This window comes from Trachinotus anak, unplaced genomic scaffold, assembly GCF_046630095.1.
Source record: "Trachinotus anak isolate AG129_WGS33_773 ecotype Australia unplaced genomic scaffold, CSIRO_AGI_Tana_v1 ptg000010l, whole genome shotgun sequence".
NCBI lineage: Eukaryota > Metazoa > Chordata > Actinopteri > Carangiformes > Carangidae > Trachinotus > Trachinotus anak.
In genome coordinates this window covers 9,730,979-9,756,116 of record NW_027273861.1, presented here as the reverse complement: position 1 = coordinate 9,756,116, position 25,138 = coordinate 9,730,979, and the positions used below count along the sequence as shown (strand labels likewise).

General features: G+C 40.6%; 2 protein-coding genes across 6 annotated transcripts; both read right to left on the bottom strand.

The window, feature by feature from the left end:
- Positions 1-323: 323 nt before the first annotated feature.
- On the bottom strand, positions 324-12,278 carry il12rb2 (interleukin 12 receptor, beta 2a). Of its 2 annotated transcripts, XM_071487404.1 has the most exons (17): positions 11,490-12,278; positions 11,082-11,210; positions 10,730-10,794; positions 10,516-10,606; positions 9,586-9,709; positions 9,277-9,467; positions 8,741-8,883; positions 8,297-8,441; positions 5,801-5,874; positions 4,955-5,162; positions 4,582-4,764; positions 4,268-4,369; positions 3,943-4,089; positions 3,439-3,570; positions 3,055-3,151; positions 2,793-2,880; positions 324-2,708 (listed from the first exon to the last, which is right to left on the bottom strand). In XM_071487404.1, exons 2-17 carry the CDS (start codon positions 11,137-11,139, stop codon positions 2,238-2,240), a joined length of 2,319 nt encoding a protein of 772 aa, XP_071343505.1. In that variant the 5' UTR covers positions 11,140-11,210; positions 11,490-12,278; the 3' UTR covers positions 324-2,237. The 2 variants fall into 2 exon arrangements, with proteins under 2 accessions (XP_071343505.1, XP_071343504.1); XM_071487403.1 differs by having other exon boundaries at positions 10,516-10,794; positions 11,490-12,276.
- A 496-nt stretch (positions 12,279-12,774) lies between these two features.
- il23r (interleukin 23 receptor) lies at positions 12,775-24,868 on the bottom strand. 4 transcript variants are annotated; one of them, XM_071487400.1, is made up of 17 exons: positions 24,193-24,868; positions 23,974-24,088; positions 23,447-23,576; positions 23,132-23,307; positions 22,011-22,134; positions 21,750-21,916; positions 21,206-21,339; positions 20,908-21,121; positions 20,702-20,784; positions 19,704-19,905; positions 19,422-19,625; positions 18,949-19,047; positions 18,595-18,750; positions 15,643-15,834; positions 15,387-15,474; positions 14,797-14,887; positions 12,775-14,363 (listed from the first exon to the last, which is right to left on the bottom strand). In XM_071487400.1, exons 2-17 carry the CDS (start codon positions 24,035-24,037, stop codon positions 13,740-13,742), a joined length of 2,748 nt encoding a protein of 915 aa, XP_071343501.1. In that variant the 5' UTR covers positions 24,038-24,088; positions 24,193-24,868; the 3' UTR covers positions 12,775-13,739. The 4 variants fall into 4 exon arrangements, with proteins under 4 accessions (XP_071343501.1, XP_071343500.1, XP_071343502.1 ...); XM_071487399.1 differs by having other exon boundaries at positions 12,775-14,366; positions 24,193-24,863; XM_071487401.1 differs by having other exon boundaries at positions 12,775-14,366; positions 15,694-15,834; positions 24,193-24,863.
- Positions 24,869-25,138: the final 270 nt, after the last annotated feature.

Below are 25,138 nucleotides of genomic sequence, written 5' to 3'. Positions count from 1 at the left end.
TCTGCCTTAAGGCAAAATGATTTTACTTGAGTACGGTTCAGTTTGTCTTGTCTGCTTAAAACAATGTATACTCATACATGACCTGTTATACAAGTGACCTGAGTGCCGTTTAAGGTGAGTGTCCTCATTCTTGAGTGGAAAACCTGTTGAGCATGTATGTTAGTTGACCACCTCCTATGTCGGGTTTTTATTTAACAAGATGTATGAAATGTTTTTAGAGCTCGCAGTAAGTTCTGGCGGGCCAGAGTTTAACCTGACAGTCATCTCACTGTCTGAGACAAGAAGGCCATACAAAAGAAAAAGACTTAAACTCCATACAGATATTAGTGCTGGGATGAAATAATTTATTTTCATTCATGACAAAACAAAAAAATTATACAAAAGATTCTCCCAATAAGGTAACAGTAAAATTACCAGATCAAAAGTTGAGTTAAAGTAATCCTGAAATAAAGACTGACTGGTTGCAAATCTGTTATTTGTTGCTGCTCAAAACAATCCTGAACATGAAAAATGATTCTCCAGTTTCCAGTCTGTTGATGAAAATATAAAGAAAAAACACTTCACAACCAATTTTAAACATCAGTTTTTAGCCATGCTAGCAACATGACAATGTTGGTCGCTCAGTCCACCTCTTCGGACAGACTGAAATAGCTCGACAAATGGACTGGCTGTAAAATTTTATCCAGACATTCATGGCTCCCAGAGGATGAATCCTATTGACTTTGGAGGTTCCCTGACCTTTCCTCTAGCACCACCATGAGGTCGACATTTCCGGCTTATAGTGAAATATCTGAACTATTGAGCTGATTGCCATGGAATTAGGTGCACATATCCATGTCCCGCTCAGAATGAATCGTAAATACCTTAAGTTCTCATCTTCTCGTCGTCACTACAATTATTTCCTTTTATCAAAAATATCAAAAGTATTTAAATTTTGCACACACTGGTGCAATTGATTGATTGTGAGCAGCAACATTGATACGTTATCTGTCATCATGCGGCCCTATATCACCTGCATCACCAACAAACTTAAGACACAATGTAACTTTCTAATCATGTAGATGAGCTCAGATTGAGGTAGCATAGATGTATTAAAAAGCACAGCTAATATACAGGGTGGTCTTCACAGAGGACATTTTGACACGTCACAGTAGGAAAAGCACAGGCGTCAATAATAAAATGAACAATGGCTGAATTCCATCTCGCTGCATCACTGTCAGCGTCCTGGTAGCGTCTATTGTTTTTCCAACCCAGTTGAGATGAAACACCGCCCGCTTCTGTATGACTAAAACTTTTTCAAGGATTACTGAGAACTGATTACACAGAGCTGAGGTTATGGATCTGTTTGCAACTGCCTTAGGTGAGAATATACCAGCAAACAAAATGTAACGAGTTAATCTAACAGCACTAACTCTTGCTTCTCATGCACATTTTTTAAAACCTGCCAGACGTCCTGAGTACAAGCGGGTAAGTTACTATGTTGCGTGCACTTTCGGTCCAAAGTCTCGTACTGCGCTGAAGCTTTAGTGATGTCCCTGTGATGTAAAAGCGACTTCACCACCAAGTGGTTGTGTGTGCTCAGGACAATAGAACAGAGAAAAGTACCTGTGGCCGGAGGTATCTTTCGTGGCGGCCTTTGTCGCACGGAGATGGGCGGTGTTTCGTCTAAACTGGGTTAGAAAAACAAGAAATGTGTCCTGGTATTGTGCACGCTGGCTTGCTGTCATGCTGTCACGACTTACTGAGACAGAGAGCCATTGATAGTTAATAACACCTGCGCTTTTCCTACCATGACAAGTCAAAATGTCTGCTGTGAAAAAAGGCCGATCAGGATGAGGCCTTTTTCAAATGCCTCAATTCAGGCAGGCAGAACAGTTGATATCTGATATACTCTTGCAGCTCGTGCTGTGTTCATTTTGCTTGTGTTATTAGTGTGTCTGTAGCCATTCTGAAGAAAAAACTGTGGTAATGCATGAAATTAAAAAAAATTTAAAAAAGTACATTTGAGTCAAAAATGATTGCTGCCTAACAGCTAAGACAACTGCAGCTGTTTATGTTACAGTTCTGATTTCAACAAGCAAAGAGGTAGTTCATGCCCAGCTAGATGCGTGATCCAAGAACGACAATGAAATCATTGCTCTGTCCAGTACCTTTCATTTCTTTCGTCAGTTCTTCCTCTAAAAGTTGTTCTCACTCAAACGCTCATCTGATCCGAGAGTTCTGGTTTCAGGTGAACACTAACTGTTCTGAAAGAAGTCAGTACAGAAGTCAATTTTGACCGCATCCAGAGTCAACTTTCCTCCAATGTCCAAAGTGTCAATGAAGATGTTTTGACTAGGGAAGAAACCCAACATTTCTCCCTCCTCCTCCTCCTCTTCCTCCTCCTCCTGATCCTCGTCCTCCATATTTCCCATCCCGTGTGAAGAGATGTAGTCGACGGTTGTGTTTGTGTCCAGAGAGGTCTGTGTGTGGTCGGAGCTGTCCGAGTCATGGGAGAAGCTCTTGATATACGTGCTCAGAGGGTACAGCTGTGTGGTCGGCTCGGTCTCTGGGCTCAGGCCGATCTGAGGAGGGAGCTGCGAGGAGACGTTTCTGGATTTGGAGATGCCATTGTTCTGCTTGGGCAGCTCCTCCACATCCACCAGGATGGGCTCTTCTTCCTCGGTTACACTGGAGTTACTCAGCTGCAGCTGGAGGTTCATCTTGCCCTGTTTGGGAGGAAGATACAGGCTCAAACTAGGAACAATGAGCTGCAATGTAGCTTTAATTTTTATTCACTTTTACATAAATACCTTCTCCTGAGCGCACTCTTTTGCCCATTTGCTGTTTGCAGGATCTGGCACAACATCGAGCATGAGGCACTGGAAAAACACCCTGAACCTGAGGAGGAATACAGAAAACTGCTGAACAATCTGGAAACTTGTGTTGGCAACATAATAATAATGATTTTTTTTTGCTGCATTATTTCTTTCACAATAATTGTTGTGTGTTTTTCTGCAGAACTGTAGATAAACATAGAGAGATAAAAATATAGAGGTGCTGTTGCTCACGTACTTCTGCTTTACTGCTGAACACTGGCACAGACACAGCAAAAGCACCACAATCAGGAAGGTGACGCTACACACCAGCAGGAGCCACAGTGGAGTTTTCTCTGTAATAGTGAGAATAAAACAAAGAGAACATGTAAAGTCGCAGCATATACATTTGGCTCCGCTAGTGCAGTCAGTTAAAGTAGGGACAGAAAAAGAAACAAACAGGCAATACTGTCACACAATCACTGTCATTGTAAGAAATTCTGCTGGACTCCTAAAAAGATCCATTACAGCCAAGAGTCATCAGGTGACAGGCAACTAGTGGAGAGACTCCATGATTGCCTCATCTACCCCAAACCTTCAAACTCTTTTTTTTTTGTTTAAAGCAACAGTGAAAGGATCTTACCCTGGATGAAGAACTTGATTTTTTGACATGCAGGGCCCTCTCCCACAGCAGTGGAGGCAGTCATCCACAGGCTGTAGGCAGCTGGAGACAGGTCTCTGATCACATACATCCTCTCTGATGCTGGTACAGAGTCTGAAATACAAAGTCGAATTCACACAGCAGCAATTTCGATGTAGGTTACTCACACGACTGCATCCAAAGAGTACATGCCACAAACAAGGTGCCGTCACCACAGTGTACAAGTGGTTTCAATCAATAAGGGACTGTATGAAACTTATTGGAGAAGGGACGGGTACTGAATCTGACATTTTATTTTATTTAAAGAAAAGTACTTTTTCATGTTGTGTTTATGTTAAAATAGATATATAGGTTAAAGATAAAAAAGACCCTCTCCTACTCTCTCTTCAAAAAAAAGCTATTCCTGACAACTTTCCTGTCACCCCTCCCTTTGCCTCCAAAATTTTTCAACAGTCCCTCACAGATCACAGATAAAAATGTTCTCACAAGGCTGCTGGTGTCCGCTGTCGTTCTCTAAATAGATGGTATAATAGGTGATACAACCCCTCCGCTGGCTCCTGGGAAGCTCAATCCAGGTCACTTTGACTGTGTCCCCCTCAACCCTCTCTTGAACAACTGGACCAGCCTCTGGGACTGCAACCAACAAGCAGAACCCGAGAAGACCACTCAACAGCACGAATGATAGAGGAAAATTTTAAAGAACGCAACACTTAAAATCAAAAGTAATATTCAGCAATATGATAACATTGTAAATTACAAAACAATACTAAAATATTGCTTATCATGCTGTATAGCTCCTCTGCGATCTTACCTGACTCCAAAGTGGTGACACCTGTAAACATGGTCCGAGTCACTGAGCTGTCAGTATAGAGACCATACACTGCTCCCTCGTAGCATTCAAATGGCTGAATATCTGCATAAACAGGTAGTGGTAAACAATGGTTGTCATTTTGTGAGAAAAAAATGGCAAAAAAAAAAAGATTATGGAGAGAAAACATGAACTAACTTAAAAAAAAAGTCACATGAGAAAGAGACCAACATGTCCAAAGTGATGAACTGTATGTCACTGCCTTTGCTTTTTTTGTGTTACTCCACCTTTATTTACTGTACCACCACATGTCCCACCTGTAATGACTGCATGGTCGTCATTTCTGCCCAGTCTCATCCATCTGAGCTCCTCCAGCTTGAGGCCCTCTGGGTACCACTCCACCACGTACACGGCGGGTGGCGGTGCAGTTTCAGGCTCTCTCCAGGAGATGGTGACACTGTGGTTGACGGTCGACACTTGCACATACTGAGAGGGCTTGGCTGAAAAGTGAGGGGCATGTATGAATACTTTTGCTGCTTCATGCAAGAGAGAAACACAGACACCGCATCCATCCTGGGTTCAATATTAGTTATGCATCTGGTATTTACCTGTAAGCTCTTAACACGCCTGCTGACTAAACAAGCATTCACTGAAACAAGGTTTGCTTTTTTTTTTTTTTTTTTTTTTTACCTTTTGTGTGATGTGCTGTAATTCTAGCAGGAGGGGACAGCCCTCTGGAGTTACGAGCCGACACCGTCACTTCACAGTTAGCACAGATCGGGACTGTATAATTCCTGGCATCGCTACTGACATTGACAGAGACCAGTACAGAGTCTGGGCTGGTGACGCTGACTTTGTAATGTTTGATCTTCCCTCTAGAGACAGAAATGTTCGCCTCCTGCAATCAACGACAAAAAAAAAAAAAAAAAAAAAGTTTTAATGTTAAGGTTAACCATTGATTTTGATGCCATATATTTGCCTTTGGTGAAAGAAAAGAAAAAGTTTTTGTGGCACGCTGGCTTTCTTTACAGGATGCTCAAAATCAACACACTGCAAGATGAGTACGTACAACACATCATTTCTGTTCAGCTCCTCTTTTCTTGTAAACTGAAACTGTGGTGTCTGCAGTCAGGTTTCACTTATTGCACACTGTCTTTATGTGACATCAAATGAATGTACGTGTGAGTGTGAATGAGCAAGTGTCTCTGTGTGTGTGTTTGTGTGTGTGTGGTAAGGGTGTGTGAGTGTATTCGTGTGTGGGTCTGTGAAGGTGTCACACCTCAGTATTGGTCAAGGGTTGACCTTTAGTTTGCGCAGAACATCGTAGTGAAGCAGGAAGATCAGAAAGTGTTACTATGGCTACCACACCACACACTCACCCACACAGACGGTGAGTAAGAAGACAGGGAACACATGGCGACACCTGACACTGACACTTGATGAAACAGTACCAGCACTCACTGTCATTCGGTAATTTAAGCAAATGAAAAGATCTCACAAAATTTTGAAGGACTTTTTAAAAGATTCAAAACTTACCTTCCAGTAAACTCTCAGGGATTTTAAGTCAGATACAGATACAGCGGACCACACATCCAACTCGTTTGCAGGAGCTAAAACAATAAAACATCAATCTGTCACTGCGCTGTGAAGCTAAAATCATGTGTAAGAATGCTGATTTTTTTTTACTGTTACTCTTACGGCTTCACTGACAAGACTTGGGTGTTTTTTCAATGAATAAGTACATCAGCATCATGAGTACTAAGGCTTCTTGATAAGTTATTCCTTATCATTTGTACCAGTCTATGATGCCATTCTTTGATATCTTTTGAAAGTGACTCTGCAGGTCTGTTAAAGTTTCCTGTGTGTAATGAGTAACACTTCCAAGAAACAAGAAAAGATTAAGAGCTGGGTTTTTTGTGATTTTTTTTTTTTTTTTTTTTAATAAAACTGATTGAATTTTACTTATAACTAACTCCTGACATTTTCTAAAAGTTTTCTCCTGGCTGAATTGGTTGATGTTTTCATGGGTGTAACACCCACAATGAGAAGCAAGGGTGATTTTCCTGTGTTGTAACACTGACCCAACACTGGCAACAGCAGTGCAGATATGACGTGATAATAACCCAGTGGGGGAGAAAAGGTCACTCCACCCTGTAATTTGTGTACAGTATATGTGAAACTTTCTGCAGTGCTACACTAATCTACCAATACAATGATGAGACGGGTGGCACAAATATCAATGAGGATAAAAAACCACACTGGGGTGGGGGGTTCAGATCCACTTCTGACCCTCCAGTCATGATTTTTTCAAATTACAATAAAGACAATTAAAGCTTTCTTGAGATAAAATCCATCACAGTGAACATCTTGTTACCTTTTTCTGTTGTCAAAGTTACTTTAAAGTCACATGCTTCTCTGCTTTGATGAGTTCAAGTGAGTGGGAAACTGAGACTTGAGTGTTAGCTACCCAAAAAAGACCTACAAATTTCACTTCACTATATTGTAATGATGCACATGTATAATTATTATGTGTCTTTTGGGTGTGAGGCTCTCTTAACAGGCAAATGTGTTTTACAGCCAACCCTAAAAAATACAGGACATCACAGATCAACTATAATTTTGTGTTTGGGGCCTTTAACAATAATAAACATAGTTACGGAAAATGGCTCATTTCCTCTGTTAAGTAAAACATACTTAAATACAATGGATTTAAGGATCCATTGTGTGCTGTGTATCTTATCTGTATATTATTATCGCTGGTGTTGACTGTACTTCTTACTCAGCACTACCCCCCCTAAATCTCATATATTCTCTCCAGAGTCCAACTGACTCTAAAACCTTCATCAAATATGTAACTCCAGTTTTTGGCAAAAGGAAGGATTTTCACTTTAATAGTAGTAAAAGCTGGATTTTAATAAAGTCAGACGGAAAAGGGAAAATATGTATTTAAAGGAAACAATTAATGGCTTTTTCTATTATTGTTTTTACACATTCACCAGTGTCTACAAGAGGTGAAGCCAATTTCAACAAAAAACAACAGTTAAGTACTAAAATCAGCACATACTCACAGCTGCACTTGTATGAGAGAATGTTATGACTTTCACAAGAAAAGGCAACAAAGTGTTTACTGTGACAGATTAGCTTCCTAAATCGTGTTTCAGATCTCTAAGTCGACTTTCATGCTGTCCTGTCATGAAACCAGTGGCTGCATTAAATCACTCGAGTGCATTTGAAAATGAGTTTAACTTTAGTGACTTAAATTCAACCATCAGACAGGATATGCCGACCTAGAAAATGTGGATGGCTGACAAACAGATATAATTCATGTTGGTCATTCACCAAATCCTTCAACAAGAAACAATATAAGGGTTGTTTCTTGCCAAAACTGACTACACTAGCAAAATGTCTCATTGGCTATTTCTACTTAACTTCTGCTCCTACTGCTGCGGGCTGTTCATGCAAAGCCGATGATCTGTCATGTCTGCACATTCATAGCTTACATTCCTGCTTCTATCTTCACACCATCGGTATAAAATATCCTGTGATATTTCCCATGAACCATTGCTGTCTTCTTTACCAGTTCACTTTTCTGCACTATGGCCCAGCGTTGAACTGATAATTAGCAAGACTCAGTTTACTTAACATATTTCATTATGTATTTTTATACTGTATGTAATTTTGCAATTGTGCATGTTGTGTCTTATCTCCAGTAACTGGTTTTGCTCTCAACCCACAACCCAGTAAGGCCTGTTTCAGTGGCTTATAAGTATCCTGCAGGCAGAGGGTGGTGAGCTGATAACTGAACTAAACAAAAAGGAAAGGAAACATTAATTCACTGATGGCTTACATAGATTAAAAAAAAAAAAACCCCAAAAAAAAAAACCACAAAAATACTGTGAATGCTCCATTCAGATCTGTCTGTCTGGCTTCAGACAGAATCAGCAGTGCTTTCATTCATTAAGTGCAGAAGCACACATGGGTAGGCTCTTTGAACAGCCTTCAGGAGCTGCAGGTTGGTACTCAGTTACTCACCCTCCTCTTCAGTCCAGCTGGAAATGTTTGAGCTCCACTGACTCCACAGGCCAATGCTAAATTTGGATCGGGCTCTGAAATAGTACAACCTGTAGGGCTCCAGAGAGGAGATGGACCAGTCCTGAACCGTATTCATCTGCACACCCTGAAAGTAAAAAAAAAACAAACAAAAAAACAACATGTGTTTTTCATCTTTTTTCCATTGATTTAAGATTTCTAAGAACATCTGATAGAGGACTGAGCTTTTTATTGACATTTCATTGTGAGTTCACCTCTGTACACATCAGCCTGACAGTCATATCGACCTTTTAATCTGAATCATCAGTAGACCTATGAGGTCTAATCATGTAGTGTATGTCTGCAAAGGTTTTCAGTAACCTTCTTGCAACATCTCACTTAAAGTGGCAAAAATCTGGACCAATCTGAAGTGTTAAGACGCCTTACTTTGTGTGGATAAGATGTCCACGTCTGTTCTGCTGATCTGTACTGGATCTCCAGGTGTTGAGTCTTCACAGACTGCTTCACTTTGAAGATGCACTCCCGGGAAGAGCACTTGGGTTGGCCAAGAACAGGAGTCGATGGCATCACTGCTTACATCAACACAGCCACCACAGTGGTTAGATGTAGTACAAACAAAACCCTTTCACAGGATGAGCACACAGGATGAGTTTTTGATGTTTTCTTTACTAAAAAATAAAGATAAGATTCAAATGCGTCACTGCAACAGTTGAAAGGAAGATGGATGGTATTTTCAACAACCAAACCTTTAGTTCATCTTTACTTTATGGTTTATAAAAAAAAAAAAAAAAAAATGATGCACTTCACTGCAAAGCCTGTTTGAAGTTCCATTATCATTTCATGCCTTACAAACAACTTGAAACTGTCATTACATGTGTGAAACTACACGCTCTCTATGTAGAAGTTGCCAGGCAGCGCACAAACTGAAGCCACTGGAGCAACGCAGTTAGTGTGGGTCTCACCGATGTCACTGAGAGTGTAGTCGATGGTGGAGGACACAGCAGAGCCCAGTGCATTTTCAACTTGGACCCTCACAGAGATGAGCTGGACAGATGTGGACACAGTGAAATTCACTGACGCTACATCAGTTCCCTTACAGGAGACACTGTGAAACTCTGGTCCATCAGTGTGATTTCTTGGTACAGTTCTCACTCTGAAACACACAAAGCAGAGTTTCATTTGACAGTAGAAGCAAGATCATTTGAAACTGCCCTGTGGGATGTTTTTGGAGACAGGTTCTCGGTCAAGTTTCCTTTCTTTTTCAAACTCACCTCAGCACAGAACTGTCTCTGAGGTAAGTTTCCCGACCTCTGTTCCAAGAGCAGATCACGACTCCGCTTTCATTGTTTATGACCGTGTAGTTGCATGAAATGTTTTTAGGGCGATCTGGTGGGTCTGAAGGAAAAATAGACAAAGACGAGTTGAATGTAACCTAAATACTGAGTTTGTTATTGTTTTTTTTTATGGATGTTTGAAATTGCAGCAATAAAATGCTTGAACACAAGGTCTCATTCCAACACATTAACAATATCCAGTTAGTATCAGTATTACTATCAGTCATTATTGATAACAGTCAGTAAAAATAAGGAATAAAATGTTGTCAATTACGCAGGTTAAATCTTTTTAAAGTTTCTAGTGTGATCCCAAGTGTTTGTATTGATAATATTGTGTACATGTTCAAAGACTGCGCCTAACTTATGTGTCAAAAACAAACTTGTTGCTTGTTTTTGCTCCAAAATTAGAAATGGTTCTGTGGTTAGAATAAGCAACTTATTGCAGGTGGATATGACACCTAGCTGCAGCCAGCCTTCAACTTGTGAACAGTGTGTGCCTCAAAAAGCAGAAGCAGAAGCAGCTCTGCCCTATTTTTTTTTTAACAGCTCCTGGAGCTTGAAATGTTAGAGTCATGCCTTAACGTCAGGAACATCTCATCTTGAAACACCATGCACTGAAAAACATCTTGCAAGATTTCTGAGTGCAATGTGTAACTGTAAAATAAACTTATTGATCTCATTATGGCAAAAGCTGCTGGCTCATATTGAATTGACATTATGGCTGTGGTACATGATAACGTGTGCATCAAAAGCTTGGACAGTTGGTACAGAACAGTGTTAAATCCATTAAACTGGTGCATAAACAAACTTTGCAGAGGGATAAAAGTTTCAGAGAAGAAAGCTTTACTCCCTCTGCTTCATACTCACATCCAGCTTTGATGTCCAGTCCACAGGGGTCCTGCGCAGGACAGTTACACTGTCTCTTTGTACAGTCACAGTTACAGCTGTAGGTTCTGTTCTTTGTTATGTTCACCACATGAAAATATATGGTTGTAGAATTCAGTTCTGTGTGGCTCTGTAGTGTGGGTGGATGGTCACAGAACATGGATCTCTTGCACTTGCAGTTGAAGGTGCAGTATACCTTGAAACTGGAGTCTCGCTGCACCACAGATCCAGCGCTGGACCAGATGGCGCAGGATTTCTCCCCTAAAGGCAGAGAGAAGGACTTAGGCTATATATATATATATATATATATATATATATATATATATATGCAGTGAGATGTTCATCATGTCTTATATCTAATAGGATAGAAAGATTAACTGTTCATTTGTTGAATTTCAATAAGGAAAGGTGCACATTTGCCTTTTACAAAAACTTTTCAGTAAGCACATTTTTACATTTGCTCTAACTTACATCTCCAATTAATCTCAAGAAACTTTATGCCAAGAGAAATGTTAGAAGTGTGCAACCACAGAGCAGTCCGCGCTTACCTATGCAAACCTGCACCAGCAATGTAACAGCGGAGAAGACGGACCATGTTTTGGACATTGTCGCAACGAGTCATCAGAAACTGTCTCCTTAAATGACTTTCACATTGTAGCAGGAGCTGCTAATTTAACCTTAAAACAAGCACAAGTACACAAATGCATGAGGTCGGCCACGTCTTTGAAATAATAAGATAATAATCAAGCGATTTTTGAGATGATTGTCATAAAGTTTATCTCTGGGAGGCAGCTTCATGGTGTTTTCCTCCTCTTTACCTCAAGTGTCACTGCATCCACATGTGTGTGAAACCGCTGATTTCCAGCACAGATAACGTGGACGGAGCCAACTGCAGCTGCGCTCAATTAATAACCACGGCGATGAAAACAGGGGAAATAAAGCCTCCATATACTCACCGAGACGTCGCATCCCAGTCTGAAAGTCAACCTCTCTTGGCTTCTGAGCTACACGAAGCGTTATCCGTCATCGTACGTCGCCCTGAACATCTTTCTCTGCGCCAGACCCGTGCGCCCCGTCCACCGACCGCCGGCTGTGTAGAGAGGTCCTCTCTGTGGCGAACGGAGTCGGTGTTGACTCCGCCTCTGGTGCTCCGAGATACTTCACTCTTAAACGAAGTCACAGCTCATCAGTAAAGCAGACACGCACTAACACACACACACTCATACAGCTGACCTTTATTATTTCTGTAAAAGAAGATTTTTCTATTTTAGTAGTGTTTTTTTTTTTTTTTTTTTTAATAATTAAGTAAGAAGTTCACTGCAGCTTCTTCCGATCTGCTCCCATGCAGGTTTGATCCTTGAATCCTTCTCAGGGGAGGATGAGAGGAGCGAATCCAGTATGATGAGGTAACTCTGCAGACGGATGTTTAGATACTGCTCCCGTCACAGGAGGAGTTGTAACAGCGCAACAACCCCTCGGATTAACTTTGATCATCACACTTTCCACACTGAAGAAGGTCTCTCACTCCCCCAATCGCATCCACATGTGGTGCATTAGGGGACTTTCCCCTGTAGCTGCACCACATTTCACCTTTACGTGTACCAGCACAACAATAAGAAGCTCAATATTATTTAAAAAAAAAGAATAATGATAATAATAACTGCACCATTACACAAAAACATCAGCAAGGTGATTCTTAAAGTCACTGAGGCTCCTGGAAATTTTCTGACAGCTTCAGTGTGTACACATGGGAGAGAGACCCCCCCCCCCCTGAAATTTTGATTGTCAAGGAGGAAGTGAGACAACTCTCAGGAAGTCCTAACAAACTGTGTTAAACTGCAGGTGGTACATCTGTGAGCCCAACCTGGTTCAGGAGCAGATTACTACAACCTCACACAGAGCAATGATCCTTAGAAGGGAAAACCCCAACTGACTTTTGTCCGGGTGTGTTTTGGAATAATTTCACGCTTGGCATGTCACCACTATCTCACAAAACAGAATGGCTAACATTAGAAACAAACAGGCGTCACACCCTTATATTGAAATACTAGAAACTCTCTCAGCAGTATTTTTTTTACCGGTGTTTTGACTTGGCATGTGCACAATGATGAGTTATACTTTCTAGCTGTGTATTTACTTTAGGTTGTTCAGCAAATTATAACTATGACTTTCTTCATGGTTTTTAAATATTTTATTCATTATAAATCAGTAAGAAGCCAGCTGTAAGAACATTTCAGTTGCCAGGTTGTATAGCTGTATAGCCTCCACCAATATGAAACTAGGTTTGACTTATAACTGTTATGACCTAATGGCTTATTATAAAGTATGAAATTTGCAATCCTTCATCAATAATATAGCAATTTTGGTCCATTCCCTTGATAGCTATAGTGTAGATTGGTATGAACTGTCTGTTAGAGAGGTTTTCTTTCTGTAGTAGAGCTTAATCACAAGACTGAGCGTCTAGGGCCATGCTGATAGCTCTCAGTGACAATGCTAACATACAAATGTTTAGCAGGTATTATGTGTACCATGTTCACCATGTTAGATTAGCATGTTAGCATGAGCATAAGTTGCACTAAACATGCAGTACAGCTGATGATGAGCGTCATTAGTTTTTCAGGTATTTGATCATGAACCAAGGGGCTGGACAAATTAATATTTTGACCTGATGATGACGCTACAGTGAAAGTCAGATGATCACCACAGATACTCAAATTTATCCTGCGGGGGACATGGGCACGTGTTCCAAACTGCATTGCAATCTATCCAACAGATTTGATTTAAAACCACAAAAGTCAACTTCATGGTCAACTTCATCAGACCTGTCACTGACATCCATAGAGCCGGGCTGCTATAAGGCCAAAAAGACTGAGGAAGTCCACCTGCAAGTAGATTGTGCACCATCTTTTTACAACCTGGCAACCCCAATGTTGTCCTTATGAATGGCTTATTCATGATCTTTAAAGCATCAATAAATTATTTATTTAACATTAACAAAACCATTAGTTAAGTATGTCTTTGGAAAAGATGGCCAACATTACAGTGAGGTATTGTTACTCCTTTATTACAATGTCCTATAGTCAATACATTTGATCCTTTATTATTATTTTTTTTTCACAATAAAAAGTAGGCGAAGAGTAATGAGTAATGCTTTAGTCAGTTTAGTAGTGTAGATTGTCCTTTTTGTGCCATTCCCATCATCCCGGCTACCTCTGCGTGTCGAAGAGTGGAGCGCTGCTGACAGCAGCCACCTGAGGGAAGTAACCACTAATCAGAGATGTTTCAACTGTATACTGAGACAAACAAGCGTCGGCCATGTCAGGAGTCATTATGTCATCCTGTTGTGACTCCAGAGAGGGAGAGTCGGTCCCCCTCCTCCCCACTAAGAATCCTCTATCCAAGACACTTGTTGTTTCAGAAGTTTTAGGCCACAAAAGGCCACCAACTGAGCTGAGAGTTGGACCCAGGGGTGAATTAGAGGAATCCACCTCCACGCTGGACAGCAAGCCTCCCAGTAATCCTCCAAATGCACTTGAACATATGTCCTCCTCTTCACTTGCAGCTATCCTCTCCTCTTCTGACTCCTTCTCCTCCTCTCCTTGTGAAGCCAGTGTAGCAATCTGAGGTTTGTAGCCAATGTGGCTGTCAACAATCACTGTCCTGGTACCTGATGCTAGTAAAGGTGTCTCTGCCGCGGGCTGTCCTGATCCATTCTGGGATACTTTGACGTGGATGACGGGATACATGTCCCTCTCTTCTGAGGAGATCAAACTAATGGGGGACAGTGGTGGGTCACTGTGGGTGAAAGAGAGGGATGGTTCACTTCCCTCCTGCTGGAGACCAAAAAAAACAAGGCATAGATTAGATTTGATTAACTCACACTAAGCAATGAATACGTAGCAAATGTGTTGGATAAACATGCGTTGTCAAGTCTCTTGTTTTCAGTTGCAGCAGATCAGAAAGTTGTTAACAAAACAAAGTAGGTGGATGCTGTCAGAGTGAAAGCAGAAGGTAATAACTGACATGACTTTCTGTTGTTGTCCAGATGGCCACACCTCCGGAAACTATGGAGTTTTTACTATATTTCAAGTTTTTATTCATAATGTTTTGATGGCACATGATTTTGCTCTTGCTGCTGATGTTGGTGCAGCTGTTGCAGATGCAACCTGTTGCTGTTTTGGTTAATGTGGTGACAATAGTTCACACAAAAAAAGGGAAGTATGAGTGTCAGCACAGCTGGTCTTTTTAGCATGGTATGATTACCTCCAGCAGTCTGATGGCATTACTGTTTCCAGGTTTTGGTAGGTCTTCAACAAGCCAGGCAGGTCCCCAGGATATACATTTTTGTTTTATCCTGAGAAAGACAGGTCAGTTTTCAGTATTCAGGCTTGATGAATGTGCTTTAGTATCAGATGCGGTCAAGGTACATTTACAGAAAAAACACAACTTATTCTTCCACTGAAACAAAGCAAACACATTCGATGGTAATGTCATAATGCATGAATCACACAGTCGTATCACCACAGCTAAAAGCACAACATTTTGTACAGTTTTTTGCCCCATGGTTTAGGTTCCTGTTCATGTTAAGCGTGTGGGCTCTTCTATATGCTCATGTTGCGGTGTGGTAGGCTATCTCAAGAAATCAGCCACAGTGGTATCCATCCTGGTTACTAGTAAAACAAAACCTATGCACATTCAAAATCATTTGCAAGAGACAGTGAAAAAACAAAAAACAGTTATGGTTATCCTAACAGAATACTTTCATTATTATTAGATGATGTCTGTTGTCTTATGACTGTTATTTTCCATGAAACAATAACAGATATTAAAACAATGTTGTTTAATACTAATACCTTTCCCTCACACAACTCCAGCACATCAGGTTGACTGTAACTGCTATGACGAGGGTGATGATGAAAACAATCAAAATCACCATGCCAACTAGAAGAGATGAGAAGGGAAACACACAACAGTTTGGTCAACTAGTTGTCATCCGGTTAAAAAAATAAAAGTTCACTTTTCTTCTCATCGAAAACTTCCTTTAGCTGAAATGAAATGAAAACAATTTACAGTTACAGTTAAATGTATTCAAGGCAAAGGCTTACTAACTTGGTGTTTGTGTTTTTAAAGGGGACTGTAAGACGGCAGCAGACGGCTGACCTGCAGGAGCTGCAGGCTGAGAGGAGATCGAGATCCCCGGCGGCCCTTCTCCTGCTGAGGTGGATGCAGTCAGCTGCAGAGCCAGAGCTCCTTCAGGACAGGCGAACCACATCTGTCTGGGGCCAGAGCCAGGCAGTGTCACTGGAAAGAAATTTTTTATTTTTTTGTTAAAGCAGCACAATGACTAGACATTTTAGTTATTTAACCTGCAATAACTGTTTTTTTAGCCACTTGGGGGCAGCAAAAACAAATTATGAACAAAACATTGACACATCACCACCTTTTAAGTTGAAAAGGCCAATTTGATAGTATATATTTTCGAGTTGTGTTTCTCGCCACCTTGGTAGTCCAAAATTCACTTTTAACTCTGTTTTTGGTCTCCACCAACTCTTCTGGGAAATATCAGGCTCTTCAGCTGCTAAATGCTCCGCAGTGTTCACCAGCTAGACGCTAACCGTGTCTATCAGCTGTTTGGTGTAGGACTAACCATGAGCTGAAATTCGTTTTAAGGAGGGGAGCTGCAGAGAAAACTGTCTGTATGTTCATCACTACAAGTGACCTCTTTCACATTGACACAGCATCATTTCGTATATTGTTATTGTAAAAATATCAGTTATAGCTGCTTTAAGCTTTAAAATATGCAGTTACACGAGAATGACTTCATTTATTTGCTACAATTAGGCAGAATGACGCATTATGATGCTATTTAGAATAACCCCAATATAAAAAAAAATGAACTACAAATCTTTGACAACTGGAGGAACAAATCAAAAACACTGCAGAAACTCAACAGATCTGCTGAGGAAGTTTATGTGATGTGATTGAAAGACTCAGAACAGCTACTAAATGGACTTTGTGGTGAGATTGGTTTGTCAAATATGGATTCTGGGAAATGTTCAGCTCTACGATCTTATCCTTAACTTCAGTTAATCTAACTGTTTTCTAAAAAGTTTAATTTGCAGAAGAGCCCAAGAGTCATTGAGTTGATAAAGGCTCAATTATATTTATTAGGTTTCATGTCAGAAATGGTTTTATCAATATGGTGCTGCTACAAATGCTATCACTAGACCACATTTAATGAAAAGACTTTAAGAAAGCACCACTCAGAGAGTGCAGCCCTCCACTGAGGGCATTGTCAAACAACATACACCAAGCTTCAGAGAAAAAAAAAAATTCAAATTCATGGTAAATTATTTGTATGTGCCACAAAATGTAATGGATTCTTCCCTGGCCCATGCCACCACCAAGTTCAGTGCAAATCCATTCAGTAGTTTCTGCATGATCCTGCTGACAAATAAACAGACGTGTGAAAACATAACCTCTTCTGTGAAGCTAACAATGGTGTCCTGTATGCACATAACGTGTCATTAGAGAGAGGAAAGGTAAGTTCTCAGGTGCTTTTACTCTGACATTCCAGAAATAGTGTACGAAGCAGGCTGGTTAGTAACAACTTTTACAGTTGCATGTGTGCATGTAGCCACATGGCTTCCTGTTCGTGGTTAAAGTCAGTTCTAGAAAACTCTATGATTCACTGACAACCGGTGTCTGAAACATCAGTGTGCTCATTACTGAACATCTGTATTCCTCAGTTATATGTTGAGAACTTTGACACATACATATTTGAATAGACAGCTTTAGTACAACAACCAGTTTAGATCTAGGATAAGTAGAGATATCCATCAGGCTTTCTGAGACAAAACTAGTAAACATTAATGTACAATGATGATTTTTTTAAATTAATGCAATGACTTTGAATGATGTATTGTCTTTATTAGATATTGAGGTTACCCCCTCCTTTTGTGTGTCTCATTAAATAATTCATCACAAAAAAATAAAACAATTAACCAGCACTACAACGCTCAAAATTCACCTCATTACTGGAAGTAAGAGCAGAAAAACCCTGGTGATGCACTAAAAGTTTGTGGGAGGGGAGTATCAATGGAATGCTACTTGCACACTTTCCATTATGTAACAGTGGTAAGTGCTTAAACACAAAACATGCATACTACTGCATTGACACGTGTCAATAGACACAAGTGGGTTTAAACCCGACCAAAATAAAGCACACACACAAGCAAAGGGGTAATGAGCACCGTACAGAACTCTTGATGTACAAGAACAGGAAACGACTCACAGCTAAGTTGTATTTCCTTCAAACCTTCAAAGGGTTCTATTGTGAAAGAGCATGTTAGGATTCACAGATTATATAAAGCAGCTAAAGAGTTTTAATTTAGGGGTTAAGTTACCCAAATTACAAAACAGCCTATTTTCTCACTTACCCAAGCGATATGTAGCACGCGGATAGTTGGTGGTTATGTAGTTATAGTGGTTATTAGAGGATAACTTAGTTTTTCAAAAAATAAAAAATAAATCTGTGAGGTGCCTGCTGGTGGAGGTGAATAAACATTTGTTCATAGTGCACATAGGTTGAAATATTAGACATAAAAATTTTTGAATAAAAGTATAAGAAAATCTTTTAATATCATGGATTTAAATTTAGCCTGTATACCTGTAGGGATACCACTAACGATTAATGAGCCAATTTATTTTTTCATGTTTGGTCTGATAAATGTCATAAAAGTCATAAATTGTGAAAATGTCTCAGATAGTGCCCTAATGCCCAAGGTGATGTCTGCCATTTGCTTTTTTTGTCTGACTTACGGCCTAAAACCCCAAAATATTCATAACAAAGAAAAGCAACAAATGTTTGTAAATTGAAGCCCTGGAACCAGTAAAAAAATAATCTTTTTTGCTAAAGAAAATTACTTCAGTGATTAATTGGTGAAATAGCTGCTGATTAACATTATATTGGTGTTCTGATTGTTTAATCAATTAATTGTTTCAGCTCTATTCACATATATAAGACAAACCAACACAAAAGAACACAGTACAGCTGCTCACCACTCGTTACTGTGTTGCTTGAGTCCAGCGTCTGGATATAGAGTTTGTAGTTTGTGATGAAACCCCTCCGCTGGTCTACGGGCAGCTCATCCCACCGGATCAGGATCCGCCTGGCCTTATGGACTAGCACCGACATGCAGGGACCAGACAGTGGTTCTGAAAAAACACAGTGAGAAAGAGAGGGATGATGGGTGAAGACTCCACCGAGTATGTATATACTTTATTGTGTGCTGGCTGAATCCCTGTGCAAAGTCTGTCACATGATAAATTCAGTTGTTGAAAAATGTCCATCTTTACGTTTAAAAGTGTCTGACTAAGCTGGTTTTGGGGAAATGCGGAGTCAGTGACTCTTACTCTGTTCTTTGGAGTAGACCAGGCCGGATGATGGAGCACTGACACCTCTGGTGGTCACAGCATACACAGAGATATTGTATCTCACACCTGCAGTCAGACCTGAAACACAACATACAGGAAAACTAAACACTCTGGACTGTTTTTCACAAATACTCCTCTTTGCTTATGAACTTTGGATTGAGTTGTGTTAAGATGATCATATTACTTTTAAATCCTCATCTGGTATCAAAATGATAAAAGCACAAACTAGAGTAATTCACCAGTTACCCACAAGAGGCCACTGCTTGATCTCAGTTGAAGCCCTTGTGTCTGTCATATATGTTTTGTACCACGTTGTGGATAAAACAGTTAGTGGCCTTATTTATATGATGCAATGTCAAGTCATGTTTTATTTCACTGTGTTTTATTCTGTGTGAGCAGGCGGGTTCTACTCTGTCATTGTGCCTGAATGGTGTTTCTGTGGTGTTCTGTACCTGTGATGGACGTGTTGTTTTGGTCTTTGTCCAGCTTTTGCCACTGCAGCTGTGTCGCAGGTACACTTATCCACTCCACCACATGGTGAAGCAGTTCTCCTCCAGTTGCAGACCAATGTTTGGCCCCCAGACGTGACCAGGAGACAAGCACAGCACTGCCATTAGCTGCAGGAACCAACTCTCTCAGAACAGGTCCAAAAACTCCTGAACAGAAAGTACCACACTTTACCATTTAAACTCGTTTGGTTAGGTTTTGTCTTCTTGCTTTGAGTATTTGTGTACCTGAGTGTCTGAGTGGCACATCAGCTGGTGGAGATGACCCATATAGAGTGACAGCGCTGACGCTCACTGCCTGAACCTCTGGTGGTATTGGAACTAAACACCAACTCGAAGTCGCAGGACAGGACACTTCCTGTTTCTGATCATTAGCCAGAAAGATTTTGTATTGTTGCACCTTGCCACTGTAGTCCTCTGGAGATGGAGGCTAGGGAAGAAATCCATTCATCACTTCAGGTTTACTTTTCTGCATCATCCATCAAAAACATCAACATTAAAGGTAATTACAGGAATAGTTTGACAGTTTGTAAAATATGTTCATTCTTTTTCGTCCCAAGAGTTAAATGAAAAGATTGATACTACTGTCATATCTGTCAGTTAGAGGGACATGAAGTCCCTCTAAGCCTCACTAATTCACATATCGTACTTGCGGGATATGTACCAGACTACTTCTTGTCAGGGTGCAGTCCAGGAAGGAAGGAACTACGAAAAGATAAAGATGTACATGCACACATGAAAGTGGAAGCAACCTTTCACCTAACTCTTGGTAATAAGGTGTATAAACATATGAAATGTCAAACCATTACTTAAATCAAGAAGTGCAAGCTTTCTGTTTATAACCAAATGAATGTATTAGAATAAATTCATTCATTCATTCATCAGCCATGCTGCTTATCCTTGTAGGGTCACAGGGGGGCTGGAGCCAATCCCAGCTTGGGTGAGGGTGGGGTGCAGGTCGCAGGGTAGACACACAGAAACAAACAACCATTCACGCCTATGAGCAATTTAAAGTCACCAATTAACCTAACCTAACCTGCATGTCTTTGTCTTTGTCTTTGTCTTTGGAAACCCGCACAGGTACGAGGAGAACATGCAAACTCCTCACAGAAGGCCCCAGCCGGCTGCCAGGTTCAAACCCAGAACCTTCTTACTGTACCTTTGTGTTATAAAACAGGTGATATCGATGTAAAAGCCAGTGCTAATTAATAGTTATCAGACATTACCTTCCACAAAACAGTCAACATCCACGACCCATTTGCTTGGAGGCTGCTGAACATCCTCCACACATGCAATTCCTGAGAAGGACCTAAAGATAAGTGAAAGAACAAAGATGTGGGTTGTTGCATGAGTGACGACAGTCTTATTATCACATTCACTTGCCTTCATTACGTGATAGATAAGAATTTTGAGGTTAAGGTGGTGCGCTTGCCTTTTCCGGGACTTCTCCCCACCACAGGTGGGCTCCATTTGCTGCACAGTGACCTTTCGCAGGAGGTCGACCTGAGCGCGGAGCTGGGCGTCCTGGCGTGTGTCAGGCCTGAGGTTGAGTTACAAGTTCTCATCTGGAACTCATATTCAGTCAGAGGCCTCAAGTCGTCCACTCTTATCAGACCCTCTCTGAGCTCTGTTCCCTCTCTCACTTCCTATGAAGCATCAAGAGATTAGATCACCCAAAGACTGTGTGATAACAGATGATGCTGTAAATAACCATAAAGCTATCGTTTTACCCAGGAACCATTAAGTGTGCGGAGCCGGATGTAGGGTTTGAGATGCACTGAGGATTCAGTGTTCCACTGCAACATGGCTGCTATGGAGCTATTCCCAAACTCTATCTGTATAATATGAGGTGTCTCTGGTATCACTGCAATACAAAATGTCATAGAGGTAGCATTAGTGCACACAAGTGAGGGTGATTGTACAGTGTGATAAGTTCTCAGTACAACCAAATATCTGAGTCATTTCTGAATTAATAATTCAGTGCCGAATTAATAATTCAGTAATGACTCAAAGTCAAGGCTGTTGAAGTGGATGTTAAAACTTGAAAAAGTGAACTGAAAAAGCAACATGTATAAATGGGCTGATGCAAAAGCAAAAGGTCAACAATTCATTTCAAAGAGATATTATAAAATCAGAGAGACACTTTTGCTGATATCCAGGCCACAACAGTCAAACAGCGACGACAGAACTGTCTGACTGTGTCAGTTGACAGGCTGACTCATTTCTTAAGAAAAAACATGATAGATGGACAGATGTGAAGAAGTGAGAGCTTACCAATATCCTTTACACACAGAATGAATGGATCAGACTGTGATACTCCAAAGTGGTTGTAAGCAGTGATGATCAGCTGGTACTTAGTGTTTTTATCTAAAATTCCTCGTGGTACGGTGACTTTTTCAGCGTCCTGGATCTGATCTAAATGCATCTGGATCCCGTTTTCTCTGAAAACAAAACGTTTAAAAAAAACAAAAAACAAAAGCATATATGAAACTGTGGGGAGAAAACAAGATCATTCATTTGATCTCAGAGTAATACCTTCTGACTGAAATGTTGTAGGTAGTAGAGAGATGCGTTTCCTGTCCGCTCCTCCATGAACAGTCTATAAAGTCTGAGCTCCTTGTCGTTTCACAGTTAACATTTTCAGGTTTATCTGGAGGGACTTCAAGAGAAAAAGATGGAAGAAGAAAATAGAAAAATAATGAAAAGCAAATCATTGTTATTTTTTGAATGCAGGCTGAGAAATGCAGACTAATACTGTCTCTTTTTCATGGCGTATGGCACAATAGTCCTCCCATCTGCATACACACACACAGTATGACAAATTGAAACATGCAGCTCATTGACAAAAAGTGTGTGAAGATTTCCCCGTAGAGAGTAACGGGAGCTGTCCCGCAAATGTTCTCATCTACTCTCTTTGAAGTCCTACAGTTTCTTCTAATTTTGAGATAGAAACATCATATAAATGTTAAATACGTCACCACACTATGAAATGTCTTGATTTTTGAAAATAAAGTGTCATGTTTTTTAAGCCTTTTCTTACTGGACAATATAAGTTGAACACATATGTTCACTTACTTATTCTACTATGTCAGAGAAGGACAAAATTAGAATTGTTCGAATGCTTCCTTTCCTTCTTTCAGAGGAAATGGCTTCGGCTATCAGCGACTGGTGTTAACCAGGTGTGAACCAGCACTTTGTCTCACAGACACAGAGCTGAAGCCTCAGATACAGGTGCACCTCTCTGTCCATGTTGCCAGAGGTAGCCATAATGTTAAATCACCATAGCAACCACTCCCAATACCCTAAAACCACTTGAAAAAATTATTATTATTATTATTATTATTATCATTAATACACATTATATATTATTAAAAACAACTTGGTGGCTACCTGGAACACCCAAGCAACTCATTAAAAACTGCTTAGCAACCACTTAAAATGCCCTAGTAACTGTCTCTAGCCACTATTTTACCATCTGCAGTATCATGTCCCTAGCAATAAAGTCACAACCTAAATTTTAAATTTGTATCTAAACTTGTTTGAATGTAATTCTGTAATTTGATCATAAATTGTTTTTAGAAAATAATGCTATTTCTTTTTAATTCATGCGATCTTAAGTCTATGTGACTGTAGTGATCAGAGTCAAGTGTACATACGCCCGCCATGTAGGTCCAGTCCACTGACAATCTTAGACATCTGATAACCCTTCAGCTTGCACACCACTATCGACTGTGGCTTTCGGACAGTGGGCAGATTAAACATCACCGTGGTGCAGTTGCATTTCCTCCGATCCCTCACAGCCTCATCATTCAGCTCCAGGGATATAGTGAACCTGGAAGTCATCAAAGTTACTGCTTCTGAGCAAAAGCATTAAGAGAAAAAAAAAAAAAAAAAGCAACATTTTGGGATATCTGCATGAATTTTACACATAAGCATAGTTACAGAAAGCATGTTATTTCTACCATTCCTACCCGCGATGACATTTCGTGGTGTGGCAGTACACGGTGAGGTTAGAGCCGATGAGGAAGAGGGGAGCCGGCTGCACTGTCAGGCGGCCGAGCTGGTTGAGGCGCTGGCAGCCAGCGGGGGGCAGCGGGCAGCCTGCAGCGGAGGTAGACACAGGGCTTTTACAGCAGGCATGTTAACCAAGGGTGAGGAGACCTTTTTAAGCTTTGAAAGTATAATTAAATTAGCTGGTGCATATGAATACATACTTCTCAGTAAACTTGTTCACTATAAATCCCAACAATGCTGTCTGGGGCATGATTTTGTCACACAAACTATTCACTACTCCCAATTTTATGATCTATCTCTGCCAGGAGAGGCTTGAGACAAAAAAAAAAAAAAAAAAAAAAGTAATGTGACATTAAACACTTTTCCCCCCCTCTCCTCTGTGGTCAGGGCTTCAAAAGCTGGGTGTAAAACCCCAACAGCTACCAAACTGTCATGCAGTTATTTCCCTATAACGATTGATGTGGACAGAGAAATAAATACTCACGCTGGATGGAAAAGCCGAGGAGAAGTATGATTACGCATTCCCATACGGCTGAGGCGAGATTCATCTCAGCTCATCTCTGTCAATCTCGAAGAGCACACTCGGGATGAATCAGCAGCTGTTAAAGAAGTCGGTCCTACTATTAATCACAAAACGTTTCTTTCCAAACAGCCGCTTATTTCATGCATCATTTCCACAAATACAGAGAGCCGCAGGACTCACCTCTGCCATCTGCGCGCAGGGGCCGCTCCGGCTGCAACGAGGCGCGGAGCCGGTGTTGTGTTGAACTTCTCTCTTTTCTCTTTTCTTTTTTTCAATTGCAAGTTTGTCGCTGATAAGACGAAGAAGCGGCTCCGGTCATGGCAGCTCTGAGACACACGTGGGGGTTCAGATAAGGTTTTTCTTATCATGACACCTCCCGACAAGGTCTGAGCTGTACTCACATTTTCCTCAGACGACTTGCTTTATGAGATGCATCCGACTCTTGTGCAAATGAAACATCTTAAAGAGGCCAGTGACCTAGTTTGGTGGTGTTATGGCAAAGGCAAAGGCTTTGAACATTCGCACCTTTGTGTCCTACTTCAGTTGCCTGTTTTTCATCACCACAAATGTTCAGTTGACTTCAAATGTCAGCTGCTCTCATTAAATGTGCTGCTGCCAGCACATCATAAAGGGATTGTGTGTGACTTCAGTGTCTACTACTGGCGCTGACACTTCTTCCAGTCACCCTAAATGTGCTGACCAGTGAACGCTGAAACGAAAACTACACACTGTTGATTCATCAAAAATCACATCAGAAGCACCAAAGAGTAATTCACTGATGTCTCTCATAAACATAAATGGTCTGTCCTATCTTGAGATGAATAAATCAAACTTACACTTTTGGCTTGAAAGAGGTCACATCACATAAAAAAAAAAAAAAAACTCAACCCATATCTCATTCTCATTGGGCTTCTTGCTTATATTCATAGTTCCTCAGAGAGTCGACTTCAGGAAAGACTGAGACCTTGTCAGACTACCGTAGTTTTTGTGATTTCCTTTTGCTAGTTATTTTCCATTTCTATCTTCAAAGGCTTTATGGGGAAAACCCAGAAGTTGGAGGGTGTGCATGTTCATGTAAAGATAAAAGAGACCTCAAGGTAGAGGTTTGCTAATTTTCAGAAATACT